Here is a 13,134-nt window from a genome sequence, read left to right on the forward strand (position 1 = left end):
TAGCTCACCAATTGCTACAAGATTTCCCTAGACTTTAATGACTCGGATTTCGTCCAAATCTGGACCAGGTTGGGAAATCTCAAGATACTACGAAAAAGTTTTCCAGCCCAAAAAATTTTCTCCGTATGCTTTTCTATAACGACGGGAACAAGTCATTACATTCTAAATTAGAAATATCATGATTATTTGAAATTTTATGATAATTTATCCTTTTTTAACTTTTATTTTAATGATTTCTAGATTTTATAATCATAACTGACGATTCGGATGCATATGATTCATCAAAAACTCAGGGATTAACAAGTGTTGCTGACAATGAGGTTGGAATGTTGAAGCATTTACTTATATATTATCACTTGATATCTTAATATTAACGTAGTCTTGTATGAAAAATATGTGTGCATAGTATTTACATAATAATTATGTGATAATTAAGTGAATGAAATGGATCTACATTTGACTTTTGAGTGTTTAAATTAAGGAGTATTAACTATAGTTTGCAAAATGATAAAAATATTTTATATTTACTTTTTACAGATATTGATCCATGGATTTGTCGAGTTTAGTCAAGAATTTGATCAAGAAGTCACAAGTCATTTAACCAAGACTTTGCAACATGTAGAATCACATCAACTTGCATCATCGTCAAGGTAATTATGTCTTGCATGTTTAAAAATAATTATGTTTAATTTATTATCACATTTGAAAATTTTATTGTTGTTGTTAATTATTCTGGTACTTTAATTTATTATAGGACAATTTGACTTAAAGATAAATCCTTACGAGCACTAGCAAGAGGACCTGTGATATCAAGAGGGAGCAATGCAGTCATCCCTAGAAGGCCCTATAGATACCAACGAATGAGAGCGAGTAATGACCCCGAGGTCATAGAAGAAAAGAGGAAGAGAACGACAAAGATGTGTGCATCTTCCAAAAGAAAGAAATCTGCTCCATGAGCGTCTAGAAAAATTCTCCAGATCAGAGAGCTATAATTATATCGTATACTCTTCATTTGATTTTTAAAGAAATTGTTGGTTGTTTTGTTTTGACATATGATTATATCAATTCTCAACTTTGACTATATATTTTTTATGTGACTGTAAAATCGATGGAGGAGTTAAGAGTTTAAGCATCTAAAACTTTTGTGTTCTCTTAAACTCGTAAGTTCAATTTGTGTGTGTGTGTGTGTTGGTCTTTTGTAGTATATATATACTATAGTTGAACTTTTATTTTTATCATCAAATGAAGTTTCAACAAGTATGTTCACACTTATAGTGTATCAATTTATGTTTAGCCTTATTGTTGATGTGTATATATATAGAGAGAGAGAGCAAAATTGACGAGTTTTGTACCTTGTATTTGCAGCGAAAGTCATTAATTTTGCTATTTTAACACGATTGCTCCAAAGTCCTTCTTTGAATCACTAGGAAACAAAGTATGATTCACAAACTATATGCTTATCTTCAGACAAAAAAGTTTTCTGAGTTTTCTTATTCTCTTCTGGTTTGTGTTCTCTTTTTAAATTATTTTTTACGTTATCTTTTAGTGTCAAGGCAGAAATCATTTTATCAGGAAGGGTTGGGAAATTTTTTATTTACCAAATGGTTCCCCCTTTTTTTAAAAAAATAAGAGATAATTAGTTCCTATCTCTTCTCAAAAACTTCTTAGATTGGGTCAAGTCGGTCCACATAGTAGACCCACGACCCAAAATTACATCTCCTACTTCGCACATGGTAGACAAAACCCAAGCCAATACAACATCAACTAGACACACAATTCATAAAACAAATAGTTTGTGCAATATGTGAGCATGAAGAGTTTAACCTTAAGGTTTTCCGAACCCGACATAAGAGTCTAATCATATTTGGAAGGAATTCACTACTTATTTGAGAATACTATTACTCATAGTATCCCAGACTTCATTCATTACTTTAGTAGTTATTTATTCGACCCCTCGTACTCTAAAAGAGGTAAAATCGAGTTCATGTTTAACTTTATACACACATTTACACTTAATACCAATATGGTTAATGCAATAGCCAGCTTGTGTATACAAGTTTATTATTCAATTAATCTTCTTTCCTTTGTACTCGAATCTATCTATTCCAATTCAACCGATTTCCTAAACATGCATTGTATTGTCGAATAGCTATTAGTAACATTGTCACAACCCTAACCTACACCCTATACGTAATTGGCACTAGAGAACAATCTCTGATCCCCAATAAAACCCTTGGCCTGGGTACATGACTTACATGACACTAAATAATACACGGAAGGTTAAAATAAGTGAACACTTAGACATTTAAGAAAGTCTTAAAAGTACAGTCTTACAAAACACTTAACATGAATCATAAGTTAAATAAAACATCCTGAGAAAACAATGGAACACATCTAATTTAGTGTGTCTATGAAGCCTCTAACAATACAAGATAGGTGTCGAAACAAGACCTACGATACCTCAACTACTACTAAAACTGAAATGAAATTGGGGTCTCCCAGAAGTAAGGATGCCTCACCAACTACTGTCTGTGAATGAATAGTGACCTCAATGCATCACCGGTTGATGATCATGAGCACCTGTTTCTATATCATAAAACGATGTAGGTCGAATGACATCAGTACATTGAATATATTGGTAACTGATAAGGTTAGAGTAAACAATCTACGGGCTTAAATGACTGGAAGAAATATATGAAAACCATTTTAGTGTTACAATATAATAAACAATGAAAGCAATATGAAAATAATATACTTTACTTGTGGGGAGTTTCTCTAACCGACAAGAATTACCATGAGCCTAGCAATGCACAACATTTCGCCCATGTTGCAAGGGCCATCCTGTACTTTGTCGGGGTATATGATAATATCGTGACTATGGATCCATATGATTGGCCTTCTCAGAGGCAATGATGAGTCGCATGAAGAATCAATGCTACCCTATCCTACACTAGCTATGTAGTTTTATGGGACTTCCGAATCATAAGAGACTCTAACCCAACTCGGTGGTCGATACTACTCCCAAAATAAGTGATGAAACTTTATGCTCAATTCCCCCATTACAAAGAATGAACTTCTTACATTACTTGAAATACTTTTCAAAACATGAGACGTGTTTACATTCTTGAAAACATGCATTTATGAACTTATCTTTGAAGTCCAATAATTAACATAGGTACATATTTATAAATGACATATGAAACTTTTAAGTGTTTATGAAATATAACCTTTGAAATATCCTCTTATCTTACTTTAATTTAAAATGTAAATGAAGACATGTGAATGTGACATGAAGACTTTCTCAAGGATTAACGAAGCCTTTAGAAGTAAAAATCAAGAATAAAAAATAGGTATGGTTTGAAAGAACACATACAGAATGAAGGACGAAAGAGAAAAGGTCAGGTGACCCCGATGTATCTATAGTGCGACGGGGAGAGGGAATTAAAATTTTGATCACGAAAAGACTTTTGAGGTAGAAGACTCTGTATCCTCTCGGCATCGCAAAAAGGAGGTGATAGGCTAGGTACGGAAATTTCATGCGTCTCCGCGATGTGGCCCTGAACTCAAATAGTTGGCCGATTACTTTCTTTCTCTTCCAAACTCACTTTAATTAAAAGAAACCAATGCAATTTAATTGAAATCCCACTCAGATTTTATCAACAAACACCACTCATTCGCAAGACCCTAACCTCAAGATCTCAAAACCTCTATTGGTAAAGAATGGGGTTAAAACTCAAGAACTCTTCAATAATACTTACATAATCAATTTCATGGACGATTTAATGAAAGATTCAGATGATTGGCGTGAGGGCATCACTATGAGAAACCTCACATACCTGGAAGAAAAATGTTGTTGAAGAGACTTGAAGGAAAAATCTTGGAAGATGAACCCTAGCCTTAATGGTTTTTGAAGCTCTTGAGAGTAGAATTTAGAAGTGAATGAAAGGGTTTAATTTTTAAAACTAATTTTTCTAACAGTATTGGGTAATTTAGATGACTTGCCAAGGGTTTTTAGGACTAAAATACCCTTTAAAATAAATAAAACTAGATGGAAGTCAAGATATTTTTCCAGCAGAAAGTGAGATATGTATTCGCTCCGTAACGCGGAGCCATCACAGAGCTGCTTCAAAGTTAGAGCGTCTCCAGTAAATCAGTCATATTGTTTTACTCAAAACTTAGATTGAGGCAAACATGGTGGCGTTGGAAAGAGATCGCAAAGACCATCGATTTGATACCTTATGGGCCACCTAACTTTTTATGTTCTAAAAGATATGGTTGTTTGAAGTTGACCCAAAACTTGAAAACTGACCAAATTTCAAGGTGTTACAATATCTCCCCCTTAGGAACATTCGTCCTCAAATGAGATCGCACTAAGTTGAATAATGGGGGAAAGCATTTAACCACCCAAACTCAATCACCAAACATGCAATTTACATAACTCAGTATATCAACTTAAAGAGTACTTTACAAAGAGTAAGTACCATGGTTAGAAATTTCTCTAGAACTAAAAAGATGTGGGTATCTCCTCTTCATATCTTCCTCAGCCTCCCAAGTAGCTTCCTCAGCCTCCCAAGTAGCTTCCTCAACATATTAATTCCTTCATAAAACCTTGGCTGATGCAATCTCTTTGGTTCTCAACATGTGAACCCGACGATCAAGAATCTGAACGAGAACCTTCTCATAAGATAGGTTGTCCTTGATACCAATATTCTTAGTAGGTACAACGAGTGAAGGATCGCTCAAACACTTTTTTAACATGGATACATGGAACACCAGATGAACTGTTGATAATTCTGAAGGTAGCTCCAACTCATAAGCTACCTTGTCAACCCTCATGGATATCCTAAAAGGACCAATACACCAAGGATTGAGTTTCCCCCTCTTACCAAATCTCATAACACACTTCATGGGTGAAATATTTAAGTAGAACCAATCATCAACCTCAAATTCTAAGTCTCTTCTCCTAACATCTGTATAGGATTTCTAATGACTTTCTATTGTTTTTAATCTTTCCTGAATAATCTTCACCTTCTCCATGGCTTGATGAACCAAGTTTGGCTCTATCAACTCAACTTCACCAACTTCAAACCAACCAATAGGCGATCTACACTTTCGTCCATAAAGAGCCCCATAAGGAGCCATATCTTGAGTGTAGAATTTAGAAGTGAATGAAAGGGTTTAATTTTTGAAAATTGGTTTTTCTAAGAGTTTTGGGTAATTTAGATGACTTGCCGAGGGTTTTTAGGACTAAAATACCCTTAAAATATAAATAAAACTATATGGAAGTCGGGATATTTTTTCAACAGACAGTGAGGTCCGTATTCGCTCCGTAACATGGAGCCATCGCCGAGCTGCTACCAAGTTAGAGCGTCTCCAGTAAATCAGTCATATCTTTTTACTCAAACATCATATTGAGGCAAACTTTGTGGCATTGGAAAGAGATTTAAAAGACCTTTGATTTGATACCTCATGGGCCACCTAACTCTTTATGTTCTAAAATATATGGTTGTTTGAAGTTGACCAAACCTTGAAAACAGACCAAATTTCAAGGTGTTACAATATCTCCCCCTTAGGAACATTTTTCCTCGAATGAGATCGCACTAAGTTGAATAAGGGGGGAAAGCATTTAACCACCCCAACTCAAGCACCCAACATGCAATTTACATAACTCAGTATATCAACTTAAAAAGTACTTTACAAAGAGTAAGTACCATGGTTAGAAATTTCTTCGGAACGAAAGAGATGTGGGTGTCTCCTCTTCATATCTTCCTCACCCTCCCAAGTAGCTTCCTCGACATATTGATTACTTCATAAGACCTTGGCTGATGAAACCTCTTTGGTTCTCAACTTGTGACGATCAAGAATCTGAATGGTAACATTCTCATATGATAGGTTGTCCTTGATACCAATATTATCAGTAGGTACAATGAGTGAAGGATCACCCAAACACTTATTTAACATCGATACATGGAACACCAGATGAACTGCTGCTAATTCTGAAGGTAGATCCAACTCATAAGCAACCTTGTCAACCCTCTTGGATATCCTATAAGGACCAATATACCAGGGACTGAGTTTCCCTTTCTTACCAAATCTCATAACATCCTTCATGGGTGAAATATTTAAGTAGAACCAATCATCAACCTCAAATTCTAAGTCTCTTCTCCTAACATATGTATAGGATTTCTGATGACTCTGTGTTGTTTTTAACGTTTCCTGAATAATCTTCATATTCTCCATGGCTTGATGAACTAAGTTTGGCCCTATCAACTCAACTTCACCAACTTCAAGCCAACCAATAGGCGATCTACACTTTCTCCCATAAAGAGCCATATAAGGAGCCATCTGGATACTAGAGTGATAACTATTGTTTTATGCAAACTTTATGAGAGGCAAGTGATCAGCCCATTTACCTTTGAAGTCTATGACACATTCCCTCAACATATCTTCGAAGGTATAAATTGTACGCTCTGTTTTACCATCAGTGTTCTTTGGTGCAGGTGCACTAGCAGATGATGGAGCAGGTCTATTTGGCTTTTGTTGGAAAGATGACCGATTCGCTGCCCGAACTCATTTCATGTTGTCTTAGCCTTCTTATTCCGGAAATCTTTTCTATCTATAAGCCTATCCTCTTCAACCAGTTACACATGGATCATAAGCCTTGCTATGTTTGTGTCTCCTATCAGCATAATTGTCTTGCCATCGTTACTTGACAAGTGGCAACCCAGATACAAATAGACTCATCCTGCTCCTCATGGCAGCAACTACCTCTGAAGCAATACTAGTGCAATGCAAAGAATAGAACCCCATAACTCTATTCAAAGCCAAGTATCACATTAAGCAACCTACTTTATGCATACTTTCATAAGATCATATATCATCATAACTTACCACATTCATAATGATCATACATAACATAGTTTCAACATACATAAGTCATAACAATCATAATCATAAGAGAACACTACTACAACCATCTCTTAGGATCCCACAAGTGCAATGTGCATGAGAAGTCCTATACATGTCTTACACTATGTAGAAACCCTTAAGAAAGCCCTAGTAAGAGTTCACACCTTTCATACCTTCATTAACTTTTACATTAGGGAAATATTCCAATAACCGACATAGACCATGAGAGCTACATGGAATCCGGTGTTCTACTCCCACACCGAAAAGAGAAGGTTAACACTTGCCTAAGGAGTAACCATTCGTACATAGCTATCTAGGTGGATCCACTAAGCTAGAGTCCTATGTGGGCACATAGTTAAGGGTCAGGGAGATTGCTTCTAGAAACCCTAACTTACTAAACGTGGGGGTTTCTATCTCATGAGACAACACATACCGTAGGTAATCCAGACTTGCTAAACGTGAGGAAACCCATGTGGGGAGCCGGACTTACTAAAAGTGAGACCCCCATCTCATTTACATGCCCTTTCGGTGCTAAGCATCTGATTCCCTTTTGTAATCATATTTAGTCATCACATAAGTTCACATTAGACTTTAATAGACCCTTATGTAGATATCTTACCATAATAACTCATTTGTGTTCATAAGTGAGTAACAATCCTTTCACTTTAGAGACACTTAGCAAGTGAGTAAACCTTTCATTTTACATTACACTACAATCATGAGAACTACCTTTCAATCATATAGCAATCATACCATAATATACATACATACTTCATAGCTAATTCAAGTGTAGAGGGTTAAGGATGAGGAAACTAGGTCATCAACACCACAATAACACATTAGGTATATCATCATTACAATCTAAGTAATTCACCTTTCATACTTAAGTTCAAAGAAGAACCAACCTTCATACCTTCTTGCCCTTCGTGGGACATCCATACTTCAATTACCAAGCAATTCATAGCCAATACATAATACAAGGTAATTCATGAAGTAATAACATAATCAACATCAATATAAGCAATTGACATATTCCCTTCATAGCCTTCAAGGCTTCATTCAAAGACTCAACCCTAATTTCATAGAAATTATACATAACCTAGGGTAGAATCATCATACAAACATGAATTACATAACATCACATTCAATTCATAGCCTTCAATCAATATCCAACACAAACTAGGGTTAGAATTAGGAAAAGAAGGAGAAATATGGGTCTCATGGGGAATTCTTCAAGAAACCACCGATACAACATAAATTCATCCATAATTGTTCATATAACATCAATCAAGTCAGCTTATAACATCAATTTCACTTTAGAAAGAAGACCCACGTTTTTGGATTGAAACCTAGAAATTGAAGATTTTGAAATTCATCTTGAAGAGGCCTCTTGGGGAAAGGAATCCCAAGAGTGATAAGCAACCATACCTTGTAGATGAATTAACCATGAAAATCCGAGTTGAAACCTTGGAGAGTTGGTCTTCTTCTTGAAGTTCCAATCTTCTTCAATGGAGTTCTTGAGAAGAGAGAGAGGGAGTAGAAAGAAGGAGGAACTTTTTGGTTTAGATCTTTGGGGTTTGTGTTTGAGTGATAAAAGTGAGGTAAATTGACTTAAAAATCATTATATATATGTCCCCTAAAGTACCCTAAATACCCCTCACTTAAATGGACTCTTTAATGAAGTAAAAATAGATTTCTAAATTTATGCATTTTCATCGCGGAACAAGTCCGCGACGCGGAGCTGTTCCCTGAAGATATTTGGAATTAAATTTCGAGACAGTAGAGTCCGCGACACGACCATGTCGTGACATGACTTTTTGCTCCTTGGGGGAGCAAGTGTGTGATGCGCCCCTATTCCTTCCAAGTGCAATTCGCAAGTTACCTTGGCAGCTTGCTTGGCTAAGGTTGGGGTCCTCCTCGGGTCCCCTTAGGGTGGCCCCGGGGCATCGTATTCAAATTTTTTGACCCTAGGAACATATATTTACCTATTTTAAAATTTTTTACCAGATTATACCATCATACGACACTCCCAAACCTGCCCAAAACCTAAGGACACACTAGAACACATTCTACTCTAGTTTCTGGACGTTGTGGTCGTTTCTTGACGTTTAGACTTTTACTCTTCCAAACTAAGTCAATTACATTAGTTTAGGTTTATAAACATCATTTTAACTATTTTTAAGTCATTATTCATAAGGTGAGGCTCTAACTTAAGTCATAGAATTTCCGGGGTGTTACAGCTGGCGCATCGGGGACGCGGCTCCCTAACCTGTTTCCAGAACATCACGACGAACTTTTCTTTTCGATTTTTGGCTCTAATTCACCTAGAATCAGATGGTTTCTTCCAAACTCTGTTAGATTCGATACCCAACATAAGTACACGAAAATCAACTCAAAACAACCCTCAAACTCATAACATTCATCTGAAGAACTCATCAAAAACCCATCATTAACAATTTAAGAACGAAACTTCAAGAAACTCATCAAGAACTTCAATACATGGATTGTCATGGATGAAATTAACTCAAGAAACTTATGATTGGCGTGAAGGTGAACGGACTCATCACTATGAAAGCTTACATACCTTGTAAGGATCAAATTCTTGGTGAATTTCCTCAAAGATTGCAAGAAAATCTTGAACGGTTGAATCTTTTCCTTTCTTTCTCCTCTTGATCTACTCTCTAAAACCCTAAGCGTATTTTAGAATTGTGAAAACTGATCTAAGTCAGTTTAGAACCCTAAAATATTACTAAAAATGAGTTAGGTTAGTGGGGTAAGGAAAAGACCAAAATACCCCTCCTTAATTCGAATGAATTTTCTTAATCGAACAGACTGAACTCAAATGGGCATATCTCCCTCATCCGAACTTGAAATTTAGCAAACTTGGTGGCGTTAGAAAGAGTATGATATTTCATTTGATACCTTATATGCTACCTAACTCATCCTGTGATAAAAGTTATGATCATTTGAAGTTGACATAAAATTCACAATTTAAGACTAACTTGCAAAATTCTCAATTTAGTTCTTCCCAAATTGGTTCTTGCTAAAATTAGTTCTCTCTATGATCGGGATGTTACAAAAAGAAATGGAAAAGAAACTCACTCATTAAGCATTTGATCCAAAGAAGCCATTGACAAGAATTTCGAAGCAAAATAAGGATAAAGAATCTTGATTTATTTTAATTTTCTATATCAATTGTTTCTCATCTTAAGAGGGGAAAAGCCCTTTAAATAGATTGTTCTCATAATATTATTACCAAGTGTAATATATTTATTTTCCATTATTGTAGTCATATGTTAGAATATGGTACAAAAACAATTTTATTACTAATATCATGAGATAAGTGTGTTTGAATCCATCTTAATTAGGAGATGATTGGGACTATGGGTAGTGAATGGGCTGGTTCGAATTTGAAATGGTCAAAATGATTGAGCTAATAATGAATGGGGCTTGTATAAAAGTTACTTGAGCTGAAATGGAATAAAATGTAGATCATAACCCAAATTTTTCTTTAATACATTAAGAAAATTTAGTATCTTATAAAACTATTGTTTTTCTTTAATATTTTGATTTTTCTCAAGAAGGAAAACAAACCCTTAAAATAGATCGTTCTCATATGTTTTTACCAAGTGTAATATATTTATTGTCCATATTATACAGTAATATGTTAGAAAATGAAAAAAAAAAATGATTTTGTTACTAATTTCATGAGATAAGTGTGTTTGAAATTTGTGCCCATCTTAATTAGGCAAAGATTGGGACTATTGATGGTTAATGGGCAAGTTGGGCTGAATTTTGAGCTGGTCAAAATGATTGAGTTAGTAAATGAACGTGTTATTGGCCCGTCCAAATGTTATTTGGGCTTAAATGGCCTAAAAGGCAGGTCATAACCCAATCGGTCCAACTTTTACTAAATTATGATTGTTATATTTGTTATTTTTAATTTTTTTAGCATCTTATTAAATTATTATTTTTTCTTTATTATGACTATATAATGTATCAAATAAAATAAAATGTCTTTTTGAAAACATTTTGACAAGAGTTTTCTTGAATCAATTTGGATTTGTTATTAGCTTAAACTTTGATGGGGGCTAAAATGAATAGGTTAATAATCAACCTAAACTTTGATGTGTGATCATAATTTCATGGACTAATTTATCCATCTCTAATTGGGACACTTGATCATTAGATTTTTTTTCAACTAATAATTAAGAAATTTTAAATTTGATAATTACTTTGCGAAATGGGGACAAACATTTATTAAGACTTATGAGTGTCAATCTTGGGCTTTTTTTTGTAAATTCATGAAAGGTTTAAAATTTTCTTATGATTTTGAACTATTAAAAGAGATGTTTAGGTAATCTTTTGTTAGTTTTAGAGCAAACAACAAAAATTTCACTAACTTAGAATTGAATTATGTGTCTTCACTTTAATTTTTGAAATTACCTTCTATACCACTTTTATAATGCCAGATACATGTATCTCTGATACATACGAGTCCATTTATGTGTAGTTTCTTCTAGGTATATTGTATTCAATAGTGATTTGCATGTATTTGGGATACAGATACTCACTCTCTAGCTCGCCTCTCTCCTCTCTCATTGTATTTATGTATTTCACAAATATATTTGGTATAAAAGTGTAACAACATGTTCCCGTTGTTATAGAAAACCCAACGGGGAAGATTTGGGGCCAAAAAACTTTTTCGTAGTATTTGGATTTTCCCAACCTTGTCCAAATTTAGTCAAAATTGGAGTCATTGAGGTGTAGGGAAATATGGTAACAATCGGGTGAATCATTTATGATTTTTATTACATACGTAGTTAGATAACTCATTAAGGAATCTGTACGACTTTACAGAATTGAATTCGAGCGAGTAGAACTCGCTGAATCGATCTTAGCGTAAAGGATAATTACTGAGTGTCGTGGGTTAGAGGTGTGTTGTGAAATGAGAATTTTGGAATTCTTGAAATAACTCTCTGTCTCGAGAATGCTGCTTTGGCGTTGGGTTTTGCCGTTTTGGCGGGGCCGCTGTGGTGAGGTAGTGGCAGTTGTGGCGGGTTCGACGCGAATTAAAGTAGTTAATAAACCCCTAAACGACCTCATTATGCACTTTTCGACTTTTAGAGCTAAGGAACGACCCCCATGTGACTCATACTCATTTTTCACCATTCTTAAGGCAAAAGGTAAGCATTTCACTCCCTGAATCTGTTTTTCAATCCGTAGAACAGAATAGAATGGGTGAATATTGATTGGGGGGGAGGGGGGGTTGTTATAGATTATATGGTGGGAAACAACCCTAAATTGGATAATTGGGATCATGGGTTTGATCTAGGGTTCATATAATTGTTATTAATTCGGGTAATTAATGATTGTTTATTGAATCCTGTACTATATTGATTATTTGTAGACCAAGAACAGGCGGAACGAATCCGAAAAGGGAAGGATAAATTTTCTTAGGGTTTCAAGCTTGTTACGAGGTAGGTGATGGTTGTGATTCTATGATTGTGTGATGTATGCTTGTTTTTGCTTCATTATGATACTTGTATATGTATGAATGTTTCAATGTTGATCACACTTGTTGTAAATGAGAAAGATAATTGATGAATGCCATGAAATCATGACTTAAATGTATGATCTTAATTATGTACTTGTGATTGTGATTGTGGTGTGTGAATAGGATTGATTGCCACGTTCTAGCATAACTAACTTGGATCAGTTGCGACGTTTCGGCATAAAAATGGAATCAGTTGCTATGTTTCGGCATAAATATAGGATCGGTTGCCACGTTTCGACATGCTAACTTTTTGCGTTTGGGTTCCATGAGAGGACCAATGATTTGACATAAAATGTGAATTTGTTCGTTGTTCGTAAATGTTGATGATATTGTATATGTTGATATGTATGCATATGATTATAATGTTGTTTGACTTGTTCATGTTGCACTAGTGGGATAGCCGTGTGATCCTACCAGTACACTGTGGTTGTGTACTGATTCTACATTTGCTCTTATTTTTGTTGAGTACAGGGCATCTTCAAGCGGCTATTGACAGATCTCTCTAAGGAGATCAGTGATCGTCATTTGAATTCAAGGGTGAGCCAATTCTTCTGGGCTGCCATGGAATTCTCTTTCGTCTATTCCCACCATTTCCGGACATAGTTATTTGTTTTAGTTAGTTAATTAGCATAGGGTTGTATCCCTTCTTCTTTAGACTTGGTTCATTG

The 13,134-nt window shown here is 35.2% G+C and overlaps 1 protein-coding gene across 1 annotated transcript; it reads right to left on the bottom strand.

The window, feature by feature from the left end:
- Positions 1 to 5,808: 5,808 nt before the first annotated feature.
- Positions 5,809 to 6,333, bottom strand: LOC125821703 (uncharacterized). The gene has a single exon (XM_049501089.1). It carries the CDS (start codon positions 6,331 to 6,333, stop codon positions 5,809 to 5,811), a length of 525 nt encoding a protein of 174 aa, XP_049357046.1.
- Between the last annotated feature and the right edge of the window lie 6,801 nt (positions 6,334 to 13,134).

The sequence above is a fragment of the Solanum verrucosum genome, unplaced genomic scaffold (assembly GCF_900185275.1).
Source record: "Solanum verrucosum unplaced genomic scaffold, falcon-dt-bn FXZP01000213.1, whole genome shotgun sequence".
Taxonomy (NCBI): Eukaryota; Viridiplantae; Streptophyta; class Magnoliopsida; order Solanales; family Solanaceae; genus Solanum; species Solanum verrucosum.

What these genes read in the sequence shown, in the direction of transcription:
- LOC125821703 (XM_049501089.1), bottom strand. Translation starts at nt 6,333, where the DNA reads ATGGCTCTTTATGGGAGAAAGTGTAGATCGCCTATTGGTTGGCTTGAA.